Source organism: Sceloporus undulatus, chromosome 2, assembly GCF_019175285.1.
Source record: "Sceloporus undulatus isolate JIND9_A2432 ecotype Alabama chromosome 2, SceUnd_v1.1, whole genome shotgun sequence".
NCBI classification, from domain to species: domain Eukaryota; kingdom Metazoa; phylum Chordata; class Lepidosauria; order Squamata; family Phrynosomatidae; genus Sceloporus; species Sceloporus undulatus.
In genome coordinates this window covers 71,176,462-71,199,988 of record NC_056523.1, presented here as the reverse complement: position 1 = coordinate 71,199,988, position 23,527 = coordinate 71,176,462, and the positions used below count along the sequence as shown (strand labels likewise).

The 23,527-nt window shown below is 40.7% G+C and overlaps 1 protein-coding gene across 2 annotated transcripts in view; it reads right to left on the bottom strand.

The window, feature by feature from the left end:
- Nucleotides 1-20,380: 20,380 nt before the first annotated feature.
- ALAS1 (5'-aminolevulinate synthase 1) overlaps nucleotides 20,381-23,527 on the bottom strand; it is an 11,488-nt gene continuing 8,341 nt past the window's right edge. For both annotated transcript variants that reach the window (XM_042453752.1, XM_042453753.1), the window contains 3 exons: nucleotides 23,086-23,354; nucleotides 21,428-21,590; nucleotides 20,381-20,671 (listed from right to left, as the gene is read on the bottom strand). In XM_042453752.1, coding sequence (XP_042309686.1) covers nucleotides 20,511-20,671; nucleotides 21,428-21,590; nucleotides 23,086-23,354 — 593 coding nt within the window. In that variant the 3' untranslated portion in view covers nucleotides 20,381-20,510. The remainder of the gene's footprint in view (nucleotides 20,672-21,427; nucleotides 21,591-23,085; nucleotides 23,355-23,527) is intronic.

Sequence of the window (23,527 nt, the reverse complement as noted above, 5' to 3'; positions counted from 1 at the left end):
TTGAAGTCTCGGTGACTGTGTGAAAGCAAGCTTTCCATTCAGAGGATGCTATGCTCAGTCCATAGTTTATCTCTGGTTAAGGACAGCAATGTTGGAAAGACTGCTTTTGGAGACCTCACCCTGACAGCTTGTATTGCAAAGGCTTTTTCAGGGATAGGAAAGGAAATAATGCTCTGTGTTTGCTGTTGCAGATAGTAGTGGCTAGCGCCACCTACTGGCAGAAAAGCTTATAGCAAGCAAACAAATAATGGAACATTTATCACACTTTTGAACCAGGGTTGAATGAAGTGCCCCTATTTTCAAAAACACTTAAAAAAATTGAAATAATTGCATAGCTCATGAAAAATCATGTCATGGTTCAAATCATTCCATGCTCCCAACCATTCCATGGTTCATGAGAAATAAATAGTCACCATTTTCTTTGAATGTGTGTGTGTTTGTTACTACAGTATTTATTTAATATTTATCCTGCTCTTTCTTAGAGGCAACTTTGAATTGATTTATCCCCACAAAAACCTCGTGGGGTGATTTATTCCAAGGGGTAGCAACTGACCCAAAGCTACTTACTGAATTTCAATGCTGAAAAGAAATTTAATTTTTGTTTTTGCACATTCCCCGGCACTCTAGCCATTTTGTGGTATTGTTTTATGGAGTCTTCATGCATCTAGCAGAGTGTATGAGGGCTTCCTATTCCCAGGCAATGGCAATAGGGCACCTGGATAAGTATAAACCAATGCTTAGGAACGAACTCTGCCATTGATACTCTGCAGAAAACACAGGTGTAGCCATAGCAACACAATGGCTGTGCAAATTGTTTGTTAAGATTTCCTCGGTTATGAATAAAAAGACAAGGATACCCCTTCATAGCTTATTAAAATGATGATTGCACTGGATACATAATTATATAGGGTCAGTCTAAAACATTTTGCTGTCGTTGTTGTGTTTCCGATTAATGGTGACCATAAGGTTTTTCTTGGCAAAGTGGGGTTTTCTTGGCAAGTTTCTTCAGAGGAGTTTTTGCCATTGCCATCCTCTGAGGCTGAGAGAGTGTGACTTGCCCAATGGGTTTACATGGCTGAGCTGGGATGTGAACCCTGGTCTCCAGAGTCTTGGGTCCCAAATCCAGTTTGAGGCCACCTTAACTGCTCTGGCTCTGTGCTAGGCAATTCTGGGAACCGTAGTTTTGTGAGACATTTAGCCTTCTCTGTCAGAGGGTTGGTACAATACACTACAGTTCCCAGGATTCCCTAGCACTCAGCCAGGGCAGTTAAAGTGGTCTCAAACTGGATTATTTTTGCAGTGAATTTTGGGCTATAGTCCAACATTCAAACTACTATGGCACACTGGCTCCCTGAAAGAAAACAGCAAAGTCAGGGTGCATACTATTCAGTCAAGCAGGATATTCAGGCTCCTGGAGTTGAAAAATCAATGAACTACAACCCATTCTGGACAATGTGCCACTCTTTCAAGGGCTCTTGGTGGTAGACCTTTACTCATCTACAGACAGCCTCCAATAGAGTGGCACTATTACTTCCTTTGATCTAGACATTATACTTTTATTGATGCAGCCTAAAATTGCATTGGCCTTTTTAGCTGCCACATTGCACTGTTGACTCATCTTCTACTTGTGGTCTACTTGGACTCCTAGATCCCTTACAAACGTAGTTTCATTCAGCCAGGTGTCCCCCATCCTATATCTGTGCATTTCATTTTTCTGCCCTAAGTGCAGTACCTTACATTTCTCCGTGTTGAAGTTCATTTTGTTAGATTTGGCCCAGCTTTCTAGTCTATTCCGGTCATTTTGAATTTTGATCCTGTCCTCTGGGGTGTTAGCTATTCCTCTCAATTTGGTGTCATCTGCAAATTTGATAAGTATGCCCCCAATTCTGTCATCCAAGTCATTGATCAAGATGTTGTACTGGGCTCAGGACAGACCCCTGTGGGACCCCACTGGTCACTTCTCTCCAGGATGAAAAGGAGCCATTGTTGAGCACCCTCTGGGTTCGGCTAGACAACCAATTACAAATCCATCTGTCTATAAGATGGGAAAATAATGACAAAAGCATCCTCCTGGTCTTTACAGGGGTTCTCTGGAATTGTTGGATGATGATTTTCTGGAAGATCATTGTACATCCAACCATAGGCCCATAGCAGGGTGTTTCTTATTGCCCCTCACTCTCCACCAACCACTATATAGCCATAGAAGGCCCCCCTCCCCAAGCCAAGTCATTCTTGCAGAAGAGGATGGGAGAGAGTAAAAAGGTCAATGTGATTCTATACTGTGAAGTATACTTTCTAGATCAAGGGAAGTAATGGTGCCACTCTATTCTGTCTTGATCAGGCTCCACCTGGAATACTGTGTCCAGTTCTGAGAACCACAATTTAAAAAGGACATTGAGAAACTGGAGTGTGTCCAAAGGAAGGCAAACCATGCCTTATGAGAAGAGACTTAGGGAATTGGGTATGTTTAGCCTTGAGAAGAGACGGTTAAGAGGTGATATGACAGCCTTGTTTAAATATATGAAGGGATGTCATAGTGAGGATGGTGCAAGCTTGTTTTCCTCTGCTCCAGAGAATAGGATCCAGAGCAATGGATGCAAGTTACAGGAAAAGAGATTCCACCTTAACATTAGGAGGAACTTCCTGACAGTAAGGGCTGTTAAACAGTGGAACACACTCCCTTGGAGAGTTGTGGAGTCTCCTTCCTTGGAAGTCTTTAAGCAGAAGCTGGATGGTCATCTGTCGGGTATGCTTTGACTGAGAGTTCTTGCATGGCAGGAGGTTGAACTGGATGGCCCTTGTGGTCTCTTCCAATTCTATGATTCTGTGAAACTACACCATCTCTCCACTAAGAATCTTGGCCTCTGCTTGCAAAATTGAAACCCGGGTACTAAATGTATAAAAAAATGTATTATCTATTTTCTCCTTTGCCTGTTTTTAGTTTATAGCTTATATTTATAGCAGTGCTCTTGTGCACAGACAGTTTAGCCATCCCCTCCCACAGAGTTCATCCAGATTTCATTTAAAACGTGCTGCAGGAAGCAATAAGGAAATATGGTCCTTGTGGAGTAAATTCTCATTTTGTTCAGTAAACACAGACCACAACTGCAACACTCCACACTATCTGCCAATTTGCTATCTGATTTTAAAAGGTCCAGTATTTGTTCCCAAAATTGTGAGATCTGGGGATAACATATGGAACCCTGTTCTCCACAGCCTCTCTAGTACTTGGGCAACATGTGACATACACCAAGGATTAATTATCCTGAAAACATTTTGATATGAATATGCAGAAAGGGATTTGTGTGTCTGTGGGGTGGAGGGGGAGAGACTCACAGCCAACTCCATTGAGAGTTAGGGGCTGTGCAGACTGCCCCTAAGTGGTGGCTTGCAGCCACCCCTTTTATAGCCAGATTGGGGTCATGGCAATCACATGCCATATCCCCAATCTGGCCTTTCCAGGGCGCAAAAAGGAGCCACAAAAAGCAACTTCTTTTTGCACCCTGCAAAGAGCATGATAGCCATGGTGGCACAGCTTTATGGCACTCCTTCGGTGCTGCAGTGACAGAGAAGTACCGTGATGCAGTGACACCGCATGCCATGTGGTGCAGCACGCACCATCACACCGGCCTAGGGCAGAGCCTGAGTATATGTCATGTAGATACTACATCCCGACTCTGCCCCCAACCCGGCCAAAGATGCCGGTGTGCACAGGCTCTGAGTTAGAAACCTATCCAAACCAATCCCTCCAGTTACTGTCACACCCAGGGGCATCACTAGGGGGAGGTAGGGAGTACAGACCACACTGGGCGACATCTCATAAGGGGTGGATACCCACTGGGGTGGTCACTCATTGTCCTTCTCAAGACTCCCCCTGCAGCCTTCTCTGCCACCCAGGGCACCTCTGCCTGTTGTGACTGCTGTTGCTGCTGGAGTGCTACTGCCACCTGGCAGCCCCTTCTGGGCCTGTGAGACTGCTGCCAGGCAACACTGATTCCTTTCCTTCTCTTCCCTCTCCCACCCAACCAGTAGCCATGCCAGACCAGGAAGAGTCTGCTGGGTGGCAGCAACACTCCATCTCTGACAGTGGCTGAAGCAGGTGGGCAGACAACAGAAGCTGGCAGAGGGAAGCAGGGTGTGTGTATCAGGCAGCTTGGCCAAAATAGGGAGGGTGGCAAGACAGTCAGGAGGTGGGAGGAGGGAAGGCGGACAGAGAGTGAGTCCCCTTCCCTGCCTGGTGCCACTTCTCCTTCTGTCACCCATCCCCTGCTTTTCCACTCTCTCCCAATTTTGTCTCCCCTGGAGTGGCTACCTGCTTGCCTGGGAATAGCAATAGCATTTAGTATTTATAGTTCTATACCACTTATCAGTGAACTCAGTAATAATAATAATAATAATAATAATAATAATAAATTTTATTTGTATACCGTTTTTCCAAAGATCAAAACAGTTTACAGACTACTAAAACTGTTACAGACCATCTTTATAAAAGATAGATAAAATCCAGTAATACAATTATACAAAACACAATCATTCACAGGGTAAGGCAGAGAATTGATGACATCAAGAACACTCAACTTCATTCCGGGAGGAGGGGGGGGGAGGCTTGACAAAAAATAAAGGTTTTAAGCCTTTTTTAAAATGTTTCTAGGGGGGTCATGAGACGGAGCTCCTCGGGGAGACTATTCCAAATCCGCGGGGCCCCCACTGAAAAGGCTGTCTGGGATGTGGAAACATATTTGGAGAATGGAGTTTCCAACAGATTCTTCCCGGATGTTCTGAGCGTGCGGGGCGGATTATATGGGGAGATGTGGTCCCTCAAGTAACTCGGGCCCAAGCCATGTAGCCTCTGAGCAGTTTACAATCTGTAAGCCAATTGCCCCCAAGAAGCTGGGTACTCATTTTACAAAAGGATGGAAGGCTGAGTCAACCTTGGAGCCCTGGGATCAAACTCACAACCTTGTGGTTGCAGTACCAGCATTTTACCACTGTGCCACCAGGGCTTCCTATGACAGCATGAATTACTGCACTGGGGTGACACCAACTCTAGTGATGCCACTGTTCACACCCACCATTCTTCCATGGCTCACACCAATCAACCAGTTACATATTTGGGAAACTTGGCTTGTTGTAACATTTAAAGGGGTAATGCATAGGTTTTCAATATTTGTCAGTCTCCTCAGAGGGCCCCTTCTGGGTTTTAACATCTTGGCAAATTCCCAGACTTGGAGTTTTTCCATCCAGCAGGTTGCTCTGAGATTTTATAATTTGGATCCAGTTCTTTTTGGCATTCCTCTATGAAAGCGAGCCCTTGTTCTTTGAGTGTCCTTCTTCCTCCACCCTGCATATTGAGCTATTTTGTCTGCACAGCAATCTTCTAGAAGGAGGCTTTTGCCAACACCTGAACATCAGAAGGTGGGATGATAAGTAGCATGTAGTCAAAAGTGAGATCAGTTGAAATATACATGTATCTAATTTATACAGCTGGCCCTTGGTATCTGCTGGAGTTTGGTCCCAGGACCACCACCCCCCCATGGATATCAAAATCTGTGGATGATCAAAGCATTGGGATGGGATACTCATCGCACTAAATACAAAACCATAGTGAAATGGTGGTCCTTATATAAAAGAGCAATATCAAGGCTTGCTTTTGGGAATTGATATGTTTTTCTAGAATATTTTGAACCCATGGATAGTTGAACCGATGCAAAGGAATCTGTGGATATGAAGGGCCAACTGTACTGTCATTGTTAAACTGTGATTCATAGAGGCTTTATGCATTTCAGCTGCGTTGCTGTTGAAGTTTGCATATTGTGCAGCATAATGGTAATAGACCTGGGTTCAAATCCTAGCTTAGCCAGAACGCTCTCTGGGTAATCTTGGGCCAGTCACTATCTTTTAGCTTAACCTACAAGGGTCAAAGTTTACTTGACAGCAATTAAAAACAACAACAACAACTCAAGGTGCAAGAAATAACCAGTTAGTGAGTCTTGTATTTTAATCATATTCTGCAGAAATTCTATGTATATTGTCCTACTTATGCTTTTAGTATTGTAAACTTTCAATTTTTAAATATATAATTGGCCAGACAAACAAACAAAGCTGAAAAGAAAGGGGAGGGGGGAACCAAGAGCTTTCTTTTTAATTAATTAAGCCATTCCTACACCACTAGGGGGCACTTTCATGCATGAAATCAAGCAACAAATAAACCATGCAGTCTTGAGATCCTTGCCCTAAATGTCATTGCCTTGCTACATTTCTTCTCCTCTTTTTCGTGGGGGGGGGGGGGGGGGAGGGAATGTAGCATCACCTTTAAGACTAACAGGTTTTTATTTTAGCATGAGCTTTTGTGAATATAAACCCACACCTTCAGATGCAGTACAAGGTGATATTAAAATCTCAGGTTAAAAAGCATACTTATACAGCTGTAGGAGTGGGACAGAATAATAGGATCCAGAAAGATGCAAATCTACAGATGAATTTACTCTGGAAGGATAACATTCCTGGCTGCCACTGGAAAGCACCAGGTGAATTTTGATGTTGTTGGCTCTGTGTTGGAGAGTTATGCTCTCATGAGGTAATGGTATCTTTTTGTTTTGACTGTAAAAATGTTCTATTTCCTGAATTTTCTAGTAATATTGTGGATTACATCCATGGTAAACTGCAGCTTTTTGGTTGATGTGGGCAATTTTATTATAATTTGGGAGTACATTTCATAGTCCCACTTCTTAGAAAAAAAGCTGAATACTCTCATTTAAGAACTTTTCAAATAGCTTCAGCTACTTTGGTGCATAGAACCACTGCAACTACAGTATAGTGGAACACAAATTGTGTTCATCATCTGAGACAGAGAGGCATGTACATGGCCCATTTCCAGATCTTCTTAGTAATCAGTATGTCTTGGAACTTGTATTTATGACAATTCAGCTATTTGGTAGTGTGGAAATATTTAACCATTTCTGGACAGGTCTCTCTTTCTGGGAGGTACCCATACTTTTATTACATGGGATGGAGAGGTACCCATTCTTCTGTTGTCACATTCCTATCAGAGTTTGGAACAGATATGTTTTGTTTTTCTGTTCCCATGCTGCCTGGGATTCCAGATCCTGCAGCCAAAAATAATAAATTTCCCCAGCTCCAGTCCACATTACCCCCCCCCCCCCCCCCCCGTCAATATGTTCAGGACCAGATCTGAACAGGGTGACCCATTCAGATTTAAATAAGGTGTCCATTTCCTTCTCTCCTTTTTTGAATTATTTTAATTGATTTAAAAAATCAACTAATAACAGAGAAATAACACAAGTAACACAAAGATCAACTTCCAAAATATACAAAACAAAGTACAAGCAGTAGAATTCACAAAACGTAGCCAAGGATAGATTGATCAAGCTCAGAATCTGCATAATTCTTTCACTGATAGGAGCGATGGTGGGTGATAGACCTTGTGTTTACAAGTGAACAAAAATCCAAGAATACTTCCCTCTGGGAGCGATACACCTTTGTTCAAAGACATTTGCATTGATTGTCTGGCCATTCCAACGTCCCTTCTCATTCTTCTCTTCTGGAAACTGCACTTGAATCCCAAACTCTGTCCAGGAAAAGGTTTTGCCCTATTAGTATGTGTGAATAGTGATTCCCTTTGATTCATAAATAAAACTGTTTTGGAATTTGCACTCTATAGTTCTGATTCTTGGAACGGCTATACACAGGCTTGATCCCTGCTTTCAGTTTCCTAAGCCCTCTTGCCTGTTTTAATTGGGCTAATAAAATTTCCCTATTGAATATTAATTGTGGGTGCCCTCCCGGGACCCTGGCATTTGGGTAACATTTAATTACAGTGGACCCTTGTTATACGCTGGGGTTTGGTTCCAAGATCCCCCGTGGATAACAAAATCCATGGATGCTCAAGTCCCATTAAATACAATGACATAGCAAAATGGTATCCCTTATAAAAAAATGGAAAATCAAGGTTTGATATTTGAAATTTATACCTTTTTTGAACATTTTCAAACTGTAGATGCTTGAATACATGTATAAAGAATCCGTGTAGAAGAAGGGCCAACTGTATCATTCATCTCTCTCTATATATAACTCATCTTAATTAATAAAATCAATAATCATCAAATTACTTTTATTTTTCAAAAAGTCAATTAACAATTTCCAATCTTTACAAAATGTTGTTAATGCATTTTCTTCAACCAAAATAGACAATTTATCCATCTATGCTATTTCCTTCAGTCTAGATAGCCACTCTTCTTTTGCAGGAATTTAATCCTTCTTCCATTTCTAAGCATATAATATCCTTGCAGCTGTGACCATATGTATTATTCTTCCATGTCTCCTCTCCAGTTGTGTGTCCATCATTCCCAGAATAGGGTGACCATTTCTGTGCAAATATCCCTCATTCTGCAGCCCATCATTTTAAACCGTGGCTGTGGATGTTAGGAGTTGCCAGGTCAGGACTATCTCAGGCCCTGAGATTTCAGGGCCCTAACCTGAGGTCTAGGGATGACCCCCCCCCTTTGTGATGTCACAGATGATAGACCCTAATGATGTCACAAGGGTAAAGTTACAAGGGGTGGCCCTTGGTGATGCCATTAAGCATCAATCATTGTTGCACAGAATGTGCTAGTAAGAATCAAATTATTTAGAATAGAAGACTCTTACACCTGCCTATACCAAAATAGAAATGAATTTGGGACCCTTTTCTCTCCCTCCTCCCCTCTTTTTTATAGCCACTGCAGTCGAATGGATACTGGACTGGGTCTCTGCTTTGGCTCCTGTTTTAAATCTCTGGTCAAATTCCATGTCTTCACAATGGCCTTGATCCGATGATTATCTGTCAGGTTCAGTCAGTGTTGTTGCCAGATGTGTGAATTCTTATATGTTGCAGAAAAACCAGCTGCAGGGACAGGAAGTGTTCAAGGCAATTAAAATGAGATGAATTTTGTCTATTTTGCAAGCATATTACATCTACATCTACTCATTAAATAGGTGAATAAGAGAGTTATATAAACTATTCAGTACTGCTGAAATGTACATGTCGGAATCATATGTAAAACTTGTTCAGAGCTAGATAAAAAGGAAATCTTAGTACTGGTAGCAGATGGTCATAGTAAAAAGAAGAAAAAAAAGTAGAATATGTAGGCCTAAAGACACCAGATCCTGTCTGATCTTGGAAGCTAAGCAAGGTCAGCCCTCCTTAGTACTTGGATAAGAGACTGTCAACAAATTCCAGGTATTGTAGGCTTTATTTCAGAGGAAGAAAATGGCAAAAACACCTCTGAGTACTCCTTGTACTTATAGGGAGCCTTGGAAATCTACACACACACACACATCCTTTACAAAACATCAATAAGCCCAAGAGCCTGGAAAAGTTTCTTTGGGGGGCTACATCTCCCAGCATCTCTCAGCCAGCATAAGGGATCTGATATAAGGGGGATTCTGGAAACAAATATTTTTCTCCCAAGCTAAGCCCCTGATTATACACACCAGTCAGAGCTGTTGTTGTTGTTGTTATTGTTGTGTGCCTTCAAGTCGTTACCGACTTATGTCAACCCTAAGGAAACCCGATTATGGAGCCTTCTTGGCAAGATTTATTTGGAGTACGTTTCCCATTGCCTTTCCCATACTCCCATTGAATCAATGTGACTTACCTACACATTGTCTCATAATTCAGTAATTGATGCAATGAGTGTCTGGACTAATCAAAAGTATTCCAGTCAGTCTTTTGTTGTCTGAACTGAACTGTGCACATCTAGTCCCTGCACAGTCTTCAGATGTGTGGTAGCTCTGCACTACCCCAGGCATGCTGACTACTCAATCTCAAGCAAAGGCATAAATAGGCAAATACTCGGGTTTAGAGAGTGCACTCTTTTCAGACTAACATGGCCACTTTCTAACAATTTCTATCAACATCTTCCCCCTGACTGGAGTAATGGAAAGTTCTGATCATGTTGACACACAAACCCATGCCATCCACATGCCTTCCCACATGTGTGGCAGCAGCAACACTTAAGATAAATGGACATGGGAGAACATGGACCTTTGTGCTACACATTTATAGCACTATGATTCCATTGTAATTGCCATGGCTGCATCTTGTGCAATCCTGAGGCCTGCAGATCGGTCAGAGGCTCTGAAGTAGTCTGGCTCAGAACTCAAAATGTATTTCCTTCAATTGTAAATCCCAGGATTCCATGTGATGTTACCATAGCAGTTAAAGTGGAATCATAGCACTATAAATGCGTACTGTGAAAGGGTTCCAAGTGCTTTTTTCTCATCTGTTGCATGAACAATGTCTGACCTTTGCCAAGTCCTGCAGGTGAAGCAGTACAGGGGGTGAATTCATGGAAGGCATCAGTTGGGTATATGTGTTGTTGCCAGAGCATGGAAAGTTACCTATGAAAAGTAATTTGTTATATAACTCATTCATGTAATAATTGGTTATCACTGACATTCCAAATTTTGAAAAACAATGTTACTTGCCTCATTGAGCTGCGTGATACTTGTTGTGGGGGGGGGGGGGCGTGATTGCCATTAGGACTGTGTTTTTTTAGGATTAATAAAATCCACTTTAGAACTGATAAAAAAGAAAATGGCATCAAACTAGAAAAGAATTACTGAACATGTTCTTAAATAACTTTTTAAAATAGCTGTAAAATGTCACTTATTATCACCCTACTCATTATTTTACTTGTGAAGGTCATTATGGCCTTACTGGGGTGGTGGTAGTGGGAAGATAACGTACAACTTTGAGATTCTGATCCTGCCCAAGGAGAAAAGAAGACATCACAGAGGAGAGTAAGAGCAACCATTTGATTCCAGGACCCTTCCTGAAATGAATGTGAGACTCAGTAGTGTATCTTAAAAACAGACTAATTAGTATTCACAAGAAGAAGGTATGCAACAACCATTCCCACAGTACCACTCTACAGACATAGGGACTAGAAAAGAATGAATTAAGTTTAGCCTTCTTTAGAAAAACTTAAGAGGTAGATTTGCTTACCAATACTAAAGGTTTCATAACATCTCATGGTGAGAGACTCTGTAACATGTAACACGTAACATGAAACACTGAGGAAACAGATGACGAAACACAGGATGCCAAAAAGGAAAAAAAAAAGAAGATGAACAAACTCAGACTGATGCAGGAGGAAAGAAGGTGCAGATAGGACCAAAAGGGAAAAAAAAAAAAAAAAAAACTTGAAAAGAAAAAAAAAAATGCTACTCATAGAGATACATGCAAACTAGCAACTACTGAGTTTTTGTCATTTGTTTTTGTCATTTTATATAAAGAACACCATTTTACTACTCCATTTTATATAATGGATCTTGGTATTCATAGGGTCTCCTGAAACCAAACCCCAGCAGATACCAAGGGTCCACTGTATAGGAATGCTAAGGCTGCTATCTCGAAGTTGGAGCTTCCACCTACCTCTTGCACAAGTAACCTTGTCTGAGAAGTCTGACCAAGAACAGAAGAAAACATGCAGATAATTTTTTAATGCTCTTGATTTGAGGATTCAGAATGAATAAACTGGCAATAACACTTGGTTCTGTGCCTTATCTATAAAGCAGGAATGACAGCAGTTCCTGATATATTCTGGAAACAAATGAAAAGAGGATGAAAAATTATGATTAAAGTGACAAGTGCAGTTCAAACAATAAAAATAACATGAGCAAGGAAGAAGCATTGTGCATGCAAGGAATGCAGGCAATGCAGAGTTGAGACATTACTATCTTCACTACCAGATTGTATGGTGGGGAGAAAGCCAAACTAGTTCAGCTGTTGATAAAAGATGTGAATGCCACCTTTACCTTACAGTCCCTTCATCAGAAGAGAGGTCAAAAGGATGCAAGGATTAAAAATCACTTGATGAAAGGATTTTGTAGATTTGCAAAACACATGACTTCCATTCTTCTCATCACAGAAAACTTGGAACTGTCAGGAACCATTTTATTTGATCGCTGAAGCTCTCCAGTTTGTTTTGCTATCAGGAGATTGTGGCTCATGATGACAGTATATATGTTGGTGTTGCAAAATGTGAGAGACAGTAGTGGATCCCTTTAGCAGAGTAATCATATTGTCAAGGCAGAAGCTGAACAACCCCAAACCCCACACATTCACAGTTTCTAGTAGAGAAAAGAAATACGTTTAGTCAGTGTAAAACATATAAAGTAGCTTTATTTACTCATATTTGTGCATAAACACACACAGATTCTAAAGGAGGAGAGGGGGGAATTGCAGGAAAAGAGTGGGTATAGAAAAGTAAATAGGAAGTCTCCAAGCAAACATGCAAAGATTGCTAACTCTTAGAGTTCTAGTTCAGGGCTATCCTGGAATAAAGTATGGGTAAGGGTTGTGATGAAGTATACTGTTAGGCCTCATGCATACATTTCTGTCCCTTGTGAGGAACTAATTCTTTGAGAAAGTATGCATGACATGGAAACAGTATGAAATCAGGTAAAAAAATTGTCAAGTCTGGGACATCTTCAATTAAATCCAATATTTTTGACAAACACATAGACAAACTAACTCTAAATTTGAAGAAGACAGTGCCAGACCTTCATGCTGCCTTTATGTGCAGCTAAATTAATTTTTTTTCCTGACCTGACTGAAAAGAGTTGTTTTAGGATTGCCAAGTCTCTGGGCACCAGCTGAAGTCTCAGGGAACTTGCATGCCTGACAGCAATGGCACAGATGGCCTGGGGGGAAAATTATCTGAGGGCTAGTGAGCCTTCTTCAACCTCCAATAACATTTTTCATCTCTCCCCCTCCTCCTTTCCCAAGGAAAACACAGAAAAACACTATATTTTCCTTGCTCTAAGAAAAATACAAAAGGTTAAAATAATATCTAGTTTACAAGATTAAGACCTTTCCAGCTCAGGTTTTGTTATACTATCTCATCCAACTTGAATTCAGATACGTGTGGGAAATATATGAATCTTCATAATAGCCAACCAGTAAATATTTTCTCTCACTCAGGAATGTGATTCAGGAATGCAGCTAATGATGAAGGGCTCTAGAGGGTAAGTATAATACACAGAATTTTATCAAACTCTTTGTGCAGACTCATGGAGCTGGGAAAGGAGCCAGTCAATGGATAGCTGGCTTTACAGAAGAGCTGAGAAAAAAAAAAGATTGGCCCTTCAGATGTTTTAACCTCTGAGAAGCTTTAACAAGATTGCCTGTGGTAAGAGACTATGGGAGCTTTAGTCCAAAACATCTGGAGGGTCAGAGGTTCTCCAGTCCTGGTGTACAGCTTGACCCTGTGCACGTTTCCTCAGAATGAAGCCTTAGTGAATCCAATGGGATGTAAGCCCATTGACCAAATGCAAGCAGACAGGCAACATCTCTAGCCTTGCCCACAGTGTAAATAATTAAGACTGATACCCTGTTTAAGCTTATGTGGAAATTGATTACATCTGGGAAGGTATGGATTGCCCTAGAATTCTATGTCTCTTTACATTTGGACTCTTGGTTGCTTTTGCCTAAAAAGACATTGTAATTCTGGGACTGTACTGTATTTAAAGATATAGTCAAGTTCGTCTGTAGAATCGGTGTGTAGAGAGATATTGTAGCACCTTTGAGACTAACTGAAAGAAATAAGTTGGTAGCATGAGCTTTTGTAAATTAAAGGAAGTAGAAGTAGTCAATGTAAACTCATGCTGCCAACTTCTTTCTTTCTCTATTGTTAATACAGTGGTGCCTCGGGATACGAAATGATCGCGTTACGAAATTTCCGGGATACGAAAAAGTCGGATTGGCAAAAACTGTTTCGGGTTACGAAATATTTTTCGGGTTACGAAATTCATTTCGGCGCGAAATTCAAATGCTGCTATAGGCTTTCCAGTGCTAACGGAGTATTTCGGGTTACGAAATTTTCGGGTTACGAAAGGAATGGCGGAACGAATTAATTTCGTAACCCGAGGCACCACTGTATATGAATTTCATGGTGTGACTTTGGATAACTCTCTCTCCTGATCAACTTTGCAGGGTTGTTGTAATGACGAATGACTTTATAGCTGAGATGTTTCTATGTTTACAATGTTTTGTCTCTTCCTGCCTTTCTGTATACCTTTTTAGTCAGATTTTAGGTAGTCCTTCAACAGAGCACAAGGGATTAAACTCCTATGGTCACAGTCTATATTGGGACTTCCTATTGGCTATTTATCAAGATCCTTTCATCTGCCCCACATACTCAGAAACTATGGCTTTTGTCATGTGTAGGTTAGCTATCTGATCTGGGGGACTAGCAGGGTTTTCCCCTTAATCTGCCAAGGATGGATGCCATCTTTGTGCCCACTGACTACTGGTTCTAGTTGCTTGGCATTATCAACATTATTCATTGTTGTTGTTGCATGCCTTCAAGTACTGTAATTTCCAACTTGTGGAGACCATAAGGCTGGGACTGAGATGTTGTGACTCACCCAGTGGGTTTCCTTGGCCCACTGTGTGTTGAATCAAACACCGATTTCCAGAGTCCTAGTCCTATGCTCAGACTACTACACCACCCTGGCTACCATCAACATTATACTTACTTGAATTTATAAACATAATAAATGAATGAATGAATGAATGAATGTTGAATTTAATATGACTTGTAGACATGTATTATTTAGTGCTATTAATATTTAATAATCAAAAACTTGCTGGTTTAAGATGAGGGTTAAGGCTTTCTCATGTCAATTCAAGGTCAATAAAACCAAGAAACTGGAAGCTAAGACTAATGTCTTAATAAATGTTTCTTGCTACTTGGATTGATGTGGTGCAATGTCACAAATTATGATTGCTTTCTTGATAACATCTGGGCTGTGGTTCAAAGGCTTTTAAGGTTTCATGCTGTTAAGAGCAGTGCACTGGTTTTACTGGTCTGGGGGGAAAGCTCCCCCAGGCACTAACCCTCTTCAGGACCTTACAGGCTTAAGATTTTTAAAATGGGCAATTAACTAAACTGACTACAAGTGAGAATGCGGTACAAGGTTAAACTGATTTTGCAGCAAAAATATTTATTTAAAAGAGAGAAAAAGATAGTAGTAAAAACCAACAGAATAGTCTGTATTCAATGCAAGCTGTTTCTCAAAGTAAAAGAGGGAGGAAATGGCATGGGAGCTACTCCTAACCAAGAGGGGCTAGTTGTGTGTAGCCAAGCTTAAGGGACTAGAGACTAAAACACCAATGGGGATTTTCTCCCCCTCCAACATGAACATGACAGGAGATTGGAGTAGCAGAAGCAGATCTCAGAGAGAGAAGCAGTGAAGCAGGTCTAAGAGAGAGGATCTCTTTCTGTCTCTATTTTTACCCCTTTCTAACCTGGGGGCTGTCTCTTAAAAATGAAAGATCACCTCTGGATGGGCAAAATATGATCTCAGTTTTGTTTTATGGAAGGTTCAAAAACCCAAAACACGTGCTTGCAAAGAGCAGAGGTAAAAGTGCCCTTCAGGTACTGATACTAACTCTTATGTGGTATGGACATTTTGAACAATGGAGTTGTGTACCCAAGATAAAAGTCAGCTAAGTAGAGATATTTACCTTCTTTCAAATCCATATGGGTTGCTCAGCATCTCTGGATGCTGCACAGTACCTCACAATGGCGGGGGGGGGGGGGGACCAGTCTGAACCATTTTGACAAATCTCCATTGAGTGGAAGAAGACAAAACAGTTAAGCACTGACTGGTTTCAATAATGGAACCATTTCCTTGTCAGCAAGGGGTGGGGGGTTTGAAGTGCAACTTCAGTTTGTACTTTTGAAATGACGCTTGAGTTTTCCCCCAAGGGTCCAGCCCAACAGCCCTAACAATTTGTGCAGACACTAGTAAGATACAGCTTTCCTATCTTATGCATCAAAGTCTAATATTCATATTTATTGAGCATAACACATAACAATGCACCCATTAAACTCTTTGAGCGGACATAAGCAACAAACATGCATGCATCAATTCACATTATACTGTTGTAGTGCTATATTCTACTTTAACTCCCATCCTATGAACTCCTGGGATTTGCAGTTTAGGGAGGGGCATTTAGAATTCTCATCCAGAAAGCTCTTGAGCTTCTCTACAAATTCCAGAGGATGTTGCCATGGCACCTAAAATGGTATACAGCATTATAATAGTATAATGTGATGAGAATCTAAGCCTATGTGCACCTCCATTTTTCCCTGGTCTTTCAGTCCCAAATCCAGATGGAGAGTGTGATTCCAGCAAAAAACATACCATCTTGCTCTAGCCTTAACTTATACTGCTTCATAAGCCATCCAAACTTCATCACATTGCTTGAGAAATCATCTTTTGAATTGACTCATGCCTGTTGCTTACACCCTCTCATAGAGTTTAATGGGGCATAAAACCTTAAAAGCCTTTGAACCGCTGCCCAGACATTTGCCAAGTAGCCCTTTCAATACAAGCCTGAATAAAGTACAGATGTATTTTCCACCAAAATTTGCCTGGGAAAAAACATTACTTTATGATAATTAGAGGAAATAAAGCTGCACTCGTTCAGTTTCAGGACTGTCCAACTTGCAATGCTTGTTGGATGTTTGAAATTCAGCAAATTTGTAAACCTTATCCAGTAGATAATGGATGAACAGCATTCTGGGTAGCAATTTGATTATCCCATTGAAGTAGAAATGCACAAAATACATAATGCAAGCTTTCAAAGCTCCACTGGTTTCTTCATCAGACAAAAGATGTTAAAAAATCATACAGGAGAAGATAACTGTGGTAGAGTCACAGGCCTACATTTTTGTATTGGATGTCATTTCTGTTGTAGCCCAGTTGTTCTGGACTGATGCCAGTGCCAGCAAAAGCCACTCCTCTTCTTGGCCATGTGGGGACCAGAGACAAAATGCAATAAAAGGTATTAATATCTCAGCTCCACTAGCAACAGTACCAATGGACTGCTCGCACAAAATGTATGCATGTTTTCATACATACATGTATATTATATATACATATGGAAATATATATAGTTGGGAAAACTTTTGATACCAGACAACTTGATGTGCCTGCTGAGTCCAACTGTTTAGGCACTCACTGCTAATGGGCAACTTCAAGGCCCCAATTCTACTTTATTGTTCATTATCTTTAAACTGGAGTTTGGATGGGACAGATCTTCTCACAAAGGGTATCTTTAGATTGAAGAAACAGCATCACATCAGTTTATCCTCCTATCCCTTTGGTATTACTGCTCCAGGTACAAAGCATCTTGTTAGCCTCATTCCTAAGAGACCGAGGAAGGCACTGAGCATTTTAGGAAATCCAGCTTTTGAGAAATCTCCATATCCTCCATAAAAAGCAAAGCCCCAAATAAATCGACTTTGAAGAAACCCCATAGGAAAATGAGCCACAAAACTGACCAGTTCAAGTGTCAGATATTTTCAGCATGGGGAAAATCATTCATGACAGTTTTTTCCATAGAAGCCTTATCAACATCTATGGAACTATCTGGGTAAGACTTGGGAGCTGGGGATGTATGCAATGTTTCTCAATCTTCATTTTCATTTTCTCTATTGAGTAGAAAATGGTTGTTAGTCAACAATGTTTACTTTTAGTACTTTTAGTACTTTTAACACAGGAATAATGAGAGGAAATTATTTCATCCTGCAGTGACATCTTAAATGAAGTACAGTGACCCCTTGATATCTGGTTCCAAAATCAGTGACCCCTTGGTATCTGGACATCAAAATCCATGGATACTCAAATCCTATTTAATACAGTGGCACAGTAAGATTGTGTCCCTTGTATAAAATGGCAAAGTCAAGGTTTGTTTTTTGAAATTTATATATATTTTAAATATTTTCAAACTCTGGATAATTGAATCTGTGGATAAAAAAAAATCCATGGATATGGCAGGTTGTCTGTACATATGACCCTAACCTTGTCCAAGAGAATTGTTACAACCACACTGCATCATAAACAACAATTTTAGGGAGAACTTGCTTGGGTGGTTCCAGTTATTTTGGAACTTGTGGGAATAGATCATGATTAGGAAATCCATGGCAAAAGATCTGTTAAACTAAATTTGTCGATAAATCTTGAACATTAAAGTATTCTGGCATAAAAATAAATCCTACCTAATATCCCATTCCAAACCAGTTACAAAACAAACTGAACAGCACAGATAAAGGCACTTGGGACTGAGTCTGTGATATTTAATTGTGTTTTCAGGGCTGATTGACATGTAACTTGTTTTTGTTCTCTTTTCAGATAGTACTTTGTAGAGGAAAAAATATATATGACATTCAGGCATCATTTTACAACATATCTTGGAATCTATAAGGAAGCTGAGATGGTTTACATCAAGTTCACATAGCTGAGGCTAAAATGCTTTTTTCTGTTCTCAAGATCAACACTTAAAGCAGCTCTAGTAACCTAACTTCGCCTTCCTCTTTCATCCAATTATGCAACAATTAGTTATTTAAACATATCAAACTCGCTAGTACACCATCCATTCCAAGACTCTCATGGATTTTGTGTACATAGTCGTTCAGTGCAGTAATTTGAGTAATACTTGCTTTCTTCAATACATTCCAAACCTTTGCTTCTTCTTAGACAGCAGGGTGTGAGCATCCATAATGAACACAAAACAGAAAAATTGCATATCCCCCCACCCTCAACATCTGAGTCCTATATTGAACTGTGGATGCTATGTGACTAGGAATAAAATAATTAAATAATTCACAACACAAAAAGCACTCAGGCCCAGGGGTATTGTGACTCAGCACTACGATGTAATGCATTATGCCATGTTCTGGAGAGCTGCATCAAACAAGTGTATATAAGGCTATATCTAATGTAAACTATTGTGGGTTATTGTCATGTGGGTTGAGAAGAGTTGGTTAGAGTTGAGAAGAGTTGTAAAGAGTGCAGTTGCAGTTTGCCTGTGAGTATACAGAGAGTTCTAGTTTAGCTCTGCATGGTTGTGAGCTATCCAGGAGGAAGAGTGTGTCCTTCCATCCAAGAAATCTGTTCTGTTCCTGCTTCTGTAAATAGCATCTCCTTGTTACTTGTAAATAAATATCTTGCTTTTTTATTTTTTCAAGGTATCTCGGAGTCTAGCTGAGATACTGAAAATCACATCCATGTCTGTTCCCAGTGTGGCATTTCCTCAATGAGTGAAAATCTTTTGATTAACCATTTTATTGTGTTGTTACTTTTTAAGTCAGAGCAGAAGTGCTAGATCAATCTGTTCTTGTTTTTTTTTAAAAAAGGATATATCTGCAGACAAAACAGTAAGTTTCAGCTCTTGCCTTGAATTCTTCTCCATATACACCCCTGCCACCCGTTTTTATTCAGTTTTAAAAATGAAGGGAATGGGGAGGCTGCTTTAACAGATGGTGATGTTCCTCTTCCCCACAGCATTACATGCATGCCATTTTTACTCCTTACCTTCCTTGAACATCACATTTTATATAGACACAAGTCTTGAAAGTCTGCAATGATCTCCCACACCATCACTCAACCTTTTTCAAAAGTTCATCAGCAACTATCAAGACTCTATAGATATTTCCTGTTCCATGTGTGACTTCTCAAGTACAGTGGACCCTTGTTATATGCTGGGGTTTGGTTCCAAGATCCCCTGTGGATAACAAAATCCATGGATGCTCAAGTCCCATTAAATATAATGACATAGCAAAATGGTGTCCCTTATAAAAAATGGAAAATCAAGGTTTGATATTTGAAATTTATACTTTTTTTTAACATTATCAAACCCCGGATGCTTGAATCCATGTATAAGAAGGGCCGACTGTATTAAGAGGTCAATAATGGTGGTGTCTGCATAGGACCCAAATACCTGAGAGCAGCCTGGAGTATTCTGGCACTAAAGTTGCTTCAATGTCCCCCCATTACCTGGCACTCTGGAGTGACCCAGCAGGTGGACGTTCACACACACATCCCGCTGTGCCACCCACCACTGTGGGTTGCCCCGTCTGAGGTCAAAAACCTTGGTCATATTGCTGGGTGCCTTGTTCTGACTTGCAGTGGTGGCGGCAAAAGACACAGCAGGATGTGTTGTAAATAGCCACCTGCCATTGCTCTGGAAAGCTGGGACAAAAGGTAACATTTTAAAAATTGTTTTAAGATGCGTGGGGGTGGTGGTGGTGGGGTATATGGCAGATTCAGCACTGAACAAGCCAGGCATTGTCCAGACAGTTCACACCAGAACCGAGGACTGGGCCCTGTTTTGTCCAGACTGATCACTGGCAGGATGTGTTTATTTGGCCCGTAAGGACACAGGCAGATAGATCTCTTTTAAGCTATAGCCACTTTTTAACAGGGACCCATGCTAAATGAATTAATTACTAATTAAACAGCAAGTCAATGTTGTTCAACCATAAGCTGAATAGGAAAATGAAAGGCATCCATGTAAAATACATAACTGATATAACACCAAAGTTTATTTGGAGGAATTGTGTAGAATAAAATGCAAGTAATATGCAGGTAACAGGTTACAATGAACAATCTGACTATAAGACGACAAGACATGTATGGGGCTATAGATTTCTTCAAGCGGTAGCTGATACAAGTTTGCTCATTCCGCTGAAGTAGGATCTTTCCCTTTCACTCATTACTTCAAAATGGAGGGGTCGCCTACAGAAATTGCATTCAGCTGAGGAGTGCGGCTTCAGCTCCAAACCCACTTCCTTCCAAGTTCCTAGCAAGTTCTCTGTAAGAAGAGGTGAAAGGAAATATTCGTATCAGCAAATGTACAGTCCTGATTTTTAATTCATCGGTTAATATTTATATTACTCAGTTATATTCCACATTTTATGGTGTTTCATAAGTTTCTGACAGTCACAACTCTTGATTTATCTACCAGACAAGGGGAGAGCTAACTGCAGACCACACCACATATGGTTATTGGACCCTTTAAGTGTTATTCCTAAAGCCCTCAGATCCCAGAATCTGTTAACCCGAATCGAGCCACAAATGCAATGGTTTGGTTTTCTCAATCTCCCAGAACCATCCCCATATGCTAGTCTATGATTGTAATAAAGTATTAATTTAATAGAGGTGAAAAACTTCTCATCTAACAGATGAAATACCTTATAAAACACTGTTATGCTTTCATATCCATTTACTCTTTGGAATGCTCTACCAGAAGACTTCCGCCTTAGTGGAACGGTGGAGGCCTTTAAAAAGGCATTAAAAACCTACCTCTTCCTACAAGCTTATCCTCCCAATTCCTTGTAATAAAAGTCTTCCCTGATTGATTACGATGTATATATACCTGGGATTTTAATATTTTGAATAGTATGTTTTTAGATAACTGATATTGGATTGTAACTTGTATTAATGTGTGTTAAATTGTCTTAATGTCCCATTTTATTTTATTGTACCTATATTATATGCTGTACACCGCTTTGATCGTAGGAAAAGCAGTCTATTAATAAACAATGTATTTATTATTATTATTACTCACCAATAAAATAGTTCATCATCTGTGGAGTATGATGAGGCGTAGGAGCAATACGCAGCAGCTCTTCGCCACGTGGCACAGTGGGATAGTTTATTGCTTGGACGTAGATACTATGCTGGCTCATCATTTTGTCACAGATCTCAGTGTTCTTAGCAGCATCTGCAACCTAAAATTGAGGTTTGATACCTACTATTATTCTAGAAAGGTCTGCAATGCTTATGAAATCCTAGGCTGAAAGCACAATTACTTATAATGTTTAAGACGAAAGCATTCTTATGGTAGAACTCTCCAAATGAAGGGACCAATGCTTACTTACTGTACTTCTCACAACTGGCAGCATCTGCTATGACCAATCAAATACTAGGCAGAACTAGGAGAAAATGCTGGGGAAGCAGAGAGGGCAAAATCTGGGGGTGGGGAGAGAGGGAGGCTGGCAGGCAGAAGAGAAGGCACATTCATATACTAGAAGACAAGTAGCATGGCCCTATGCTTCCTCGCTAACAATGGATATGAGTGCATCCTTTCTGATATTGTAGGTCCTCCAACAAACTAAGATAAAAAACACACTGCAGAAGCAATCCGGTTTGAAACCACTTTAACAGCCCTGGCTCAGTCCTAGGGAATCCTGGAAATTGTAGTTTATTGTGGCACCAGAGCACTCTGACAGAGAAGGTTAAATGTCTCACAAAACTATAGTTCCTAAGTGAACCTAAGTGGAGCTTCATCTCATCTCAATACTCAATTTCTATTCTCCAGTAAGCCCACAGTAAACACTAAGAAACAGAGGCTGGCACTTAAAAGTTTTAGTACTAGGAAGAAGCAATGCAGTAGAACTTCTGTAGGGTTTCTATGGACCAGGGCTTACAGAATTAAAGTTCAATATTTTAAAATGGAAAGACAAACAACATAGCACATATCTGTAACAATCATCACATTTAAAAAGCCTTTTTTTCATATTCTACAGCAAGTGTGAACAAGCATGGACCTCCAGATATTTCAATCTATGGGGCAAAACAAACCGCCCCGAAAGGGTGGGCTGGAGCCACCTGTTTTACCTGAGGAGGGAGGCCGCAGCTGCCAAACCGCATAGCCTCCATGCGCAGGTTCTTTTTCCAGTGCCTGGCAGAAGTCACATGTGCGCCATTGGCATACTGTGGCGTGTCACTGACATAAGCTGCCAGTGGCACCCGGAAAACATCACGAATGCCCATTGGCACACTGTGGCGCATCAGTGACTGTACGCTGTGCATCGCTTACATCATGATGGCGGCCCCTGTATGGATGGGAGGCAGCATTAGGCCGCTGCCGTGACATGCTAGGGTTAGGAAGTGTGCGGTTGGTGTGCGCTTCCTAACCCTAGTATCGCCACCAGTACGCCGCATCCTGGCGGTTTGTACCGGGCCTACAATTCTCATAAGCACGTCAGCATAGCCAATGGTGATGGTGCTGAGTTAAGTGGTACAGAAATGTAAATGTTATTGCTAAGGGCAATGGAAGTTGCAGTTTCTGGAGGCCATAGCTCCTCACACATTTTCAACAGGTTGGTTGGCTACCTCTATAGACTAAAAAAACCAAGTCTGTAGTACCTAAGACAGCAAGGAATTTGTTTTGCTTATGTTTAACAGATACCTCCTTCAAGTTGGGAAATCTTAAATACTCACCCTGATAGGAATGATGTGACTGGGACAATGCACAACAGGAAGCCCAGCATCCATCAGCATTTGTCGCATGAGTTTAACATTGCGCTGGTGTTGGCGACGAAGGGCTTGCCCCTCCGGACTTTTTAGAGTTCTCACAGATTCTAGTGCTCCAGCTAAAAGCATGGGTGGCAGAGAGGTTGTAAAAATGAAGCCAGCAGCATAGGAACGAACAGTGTCTATCAGAGAGCTGGTGCTGGCAATGTAGCCTCCTACACAACCAAAGGCTTTGCCTGAATGGGAAGAGGGAAAACAAAGAAGTTTATTTTATTCTGGTTCTTGGCTTACAATTATTTTCTGATAACACTGAGTTACATGCTTTGTATAAAAGTAGCTACTCAGCTACTAACTTGATACTTTTTCCTGCAGAAGAGAAAACAAAATGCAATTTCAACTCTTCAAGCAA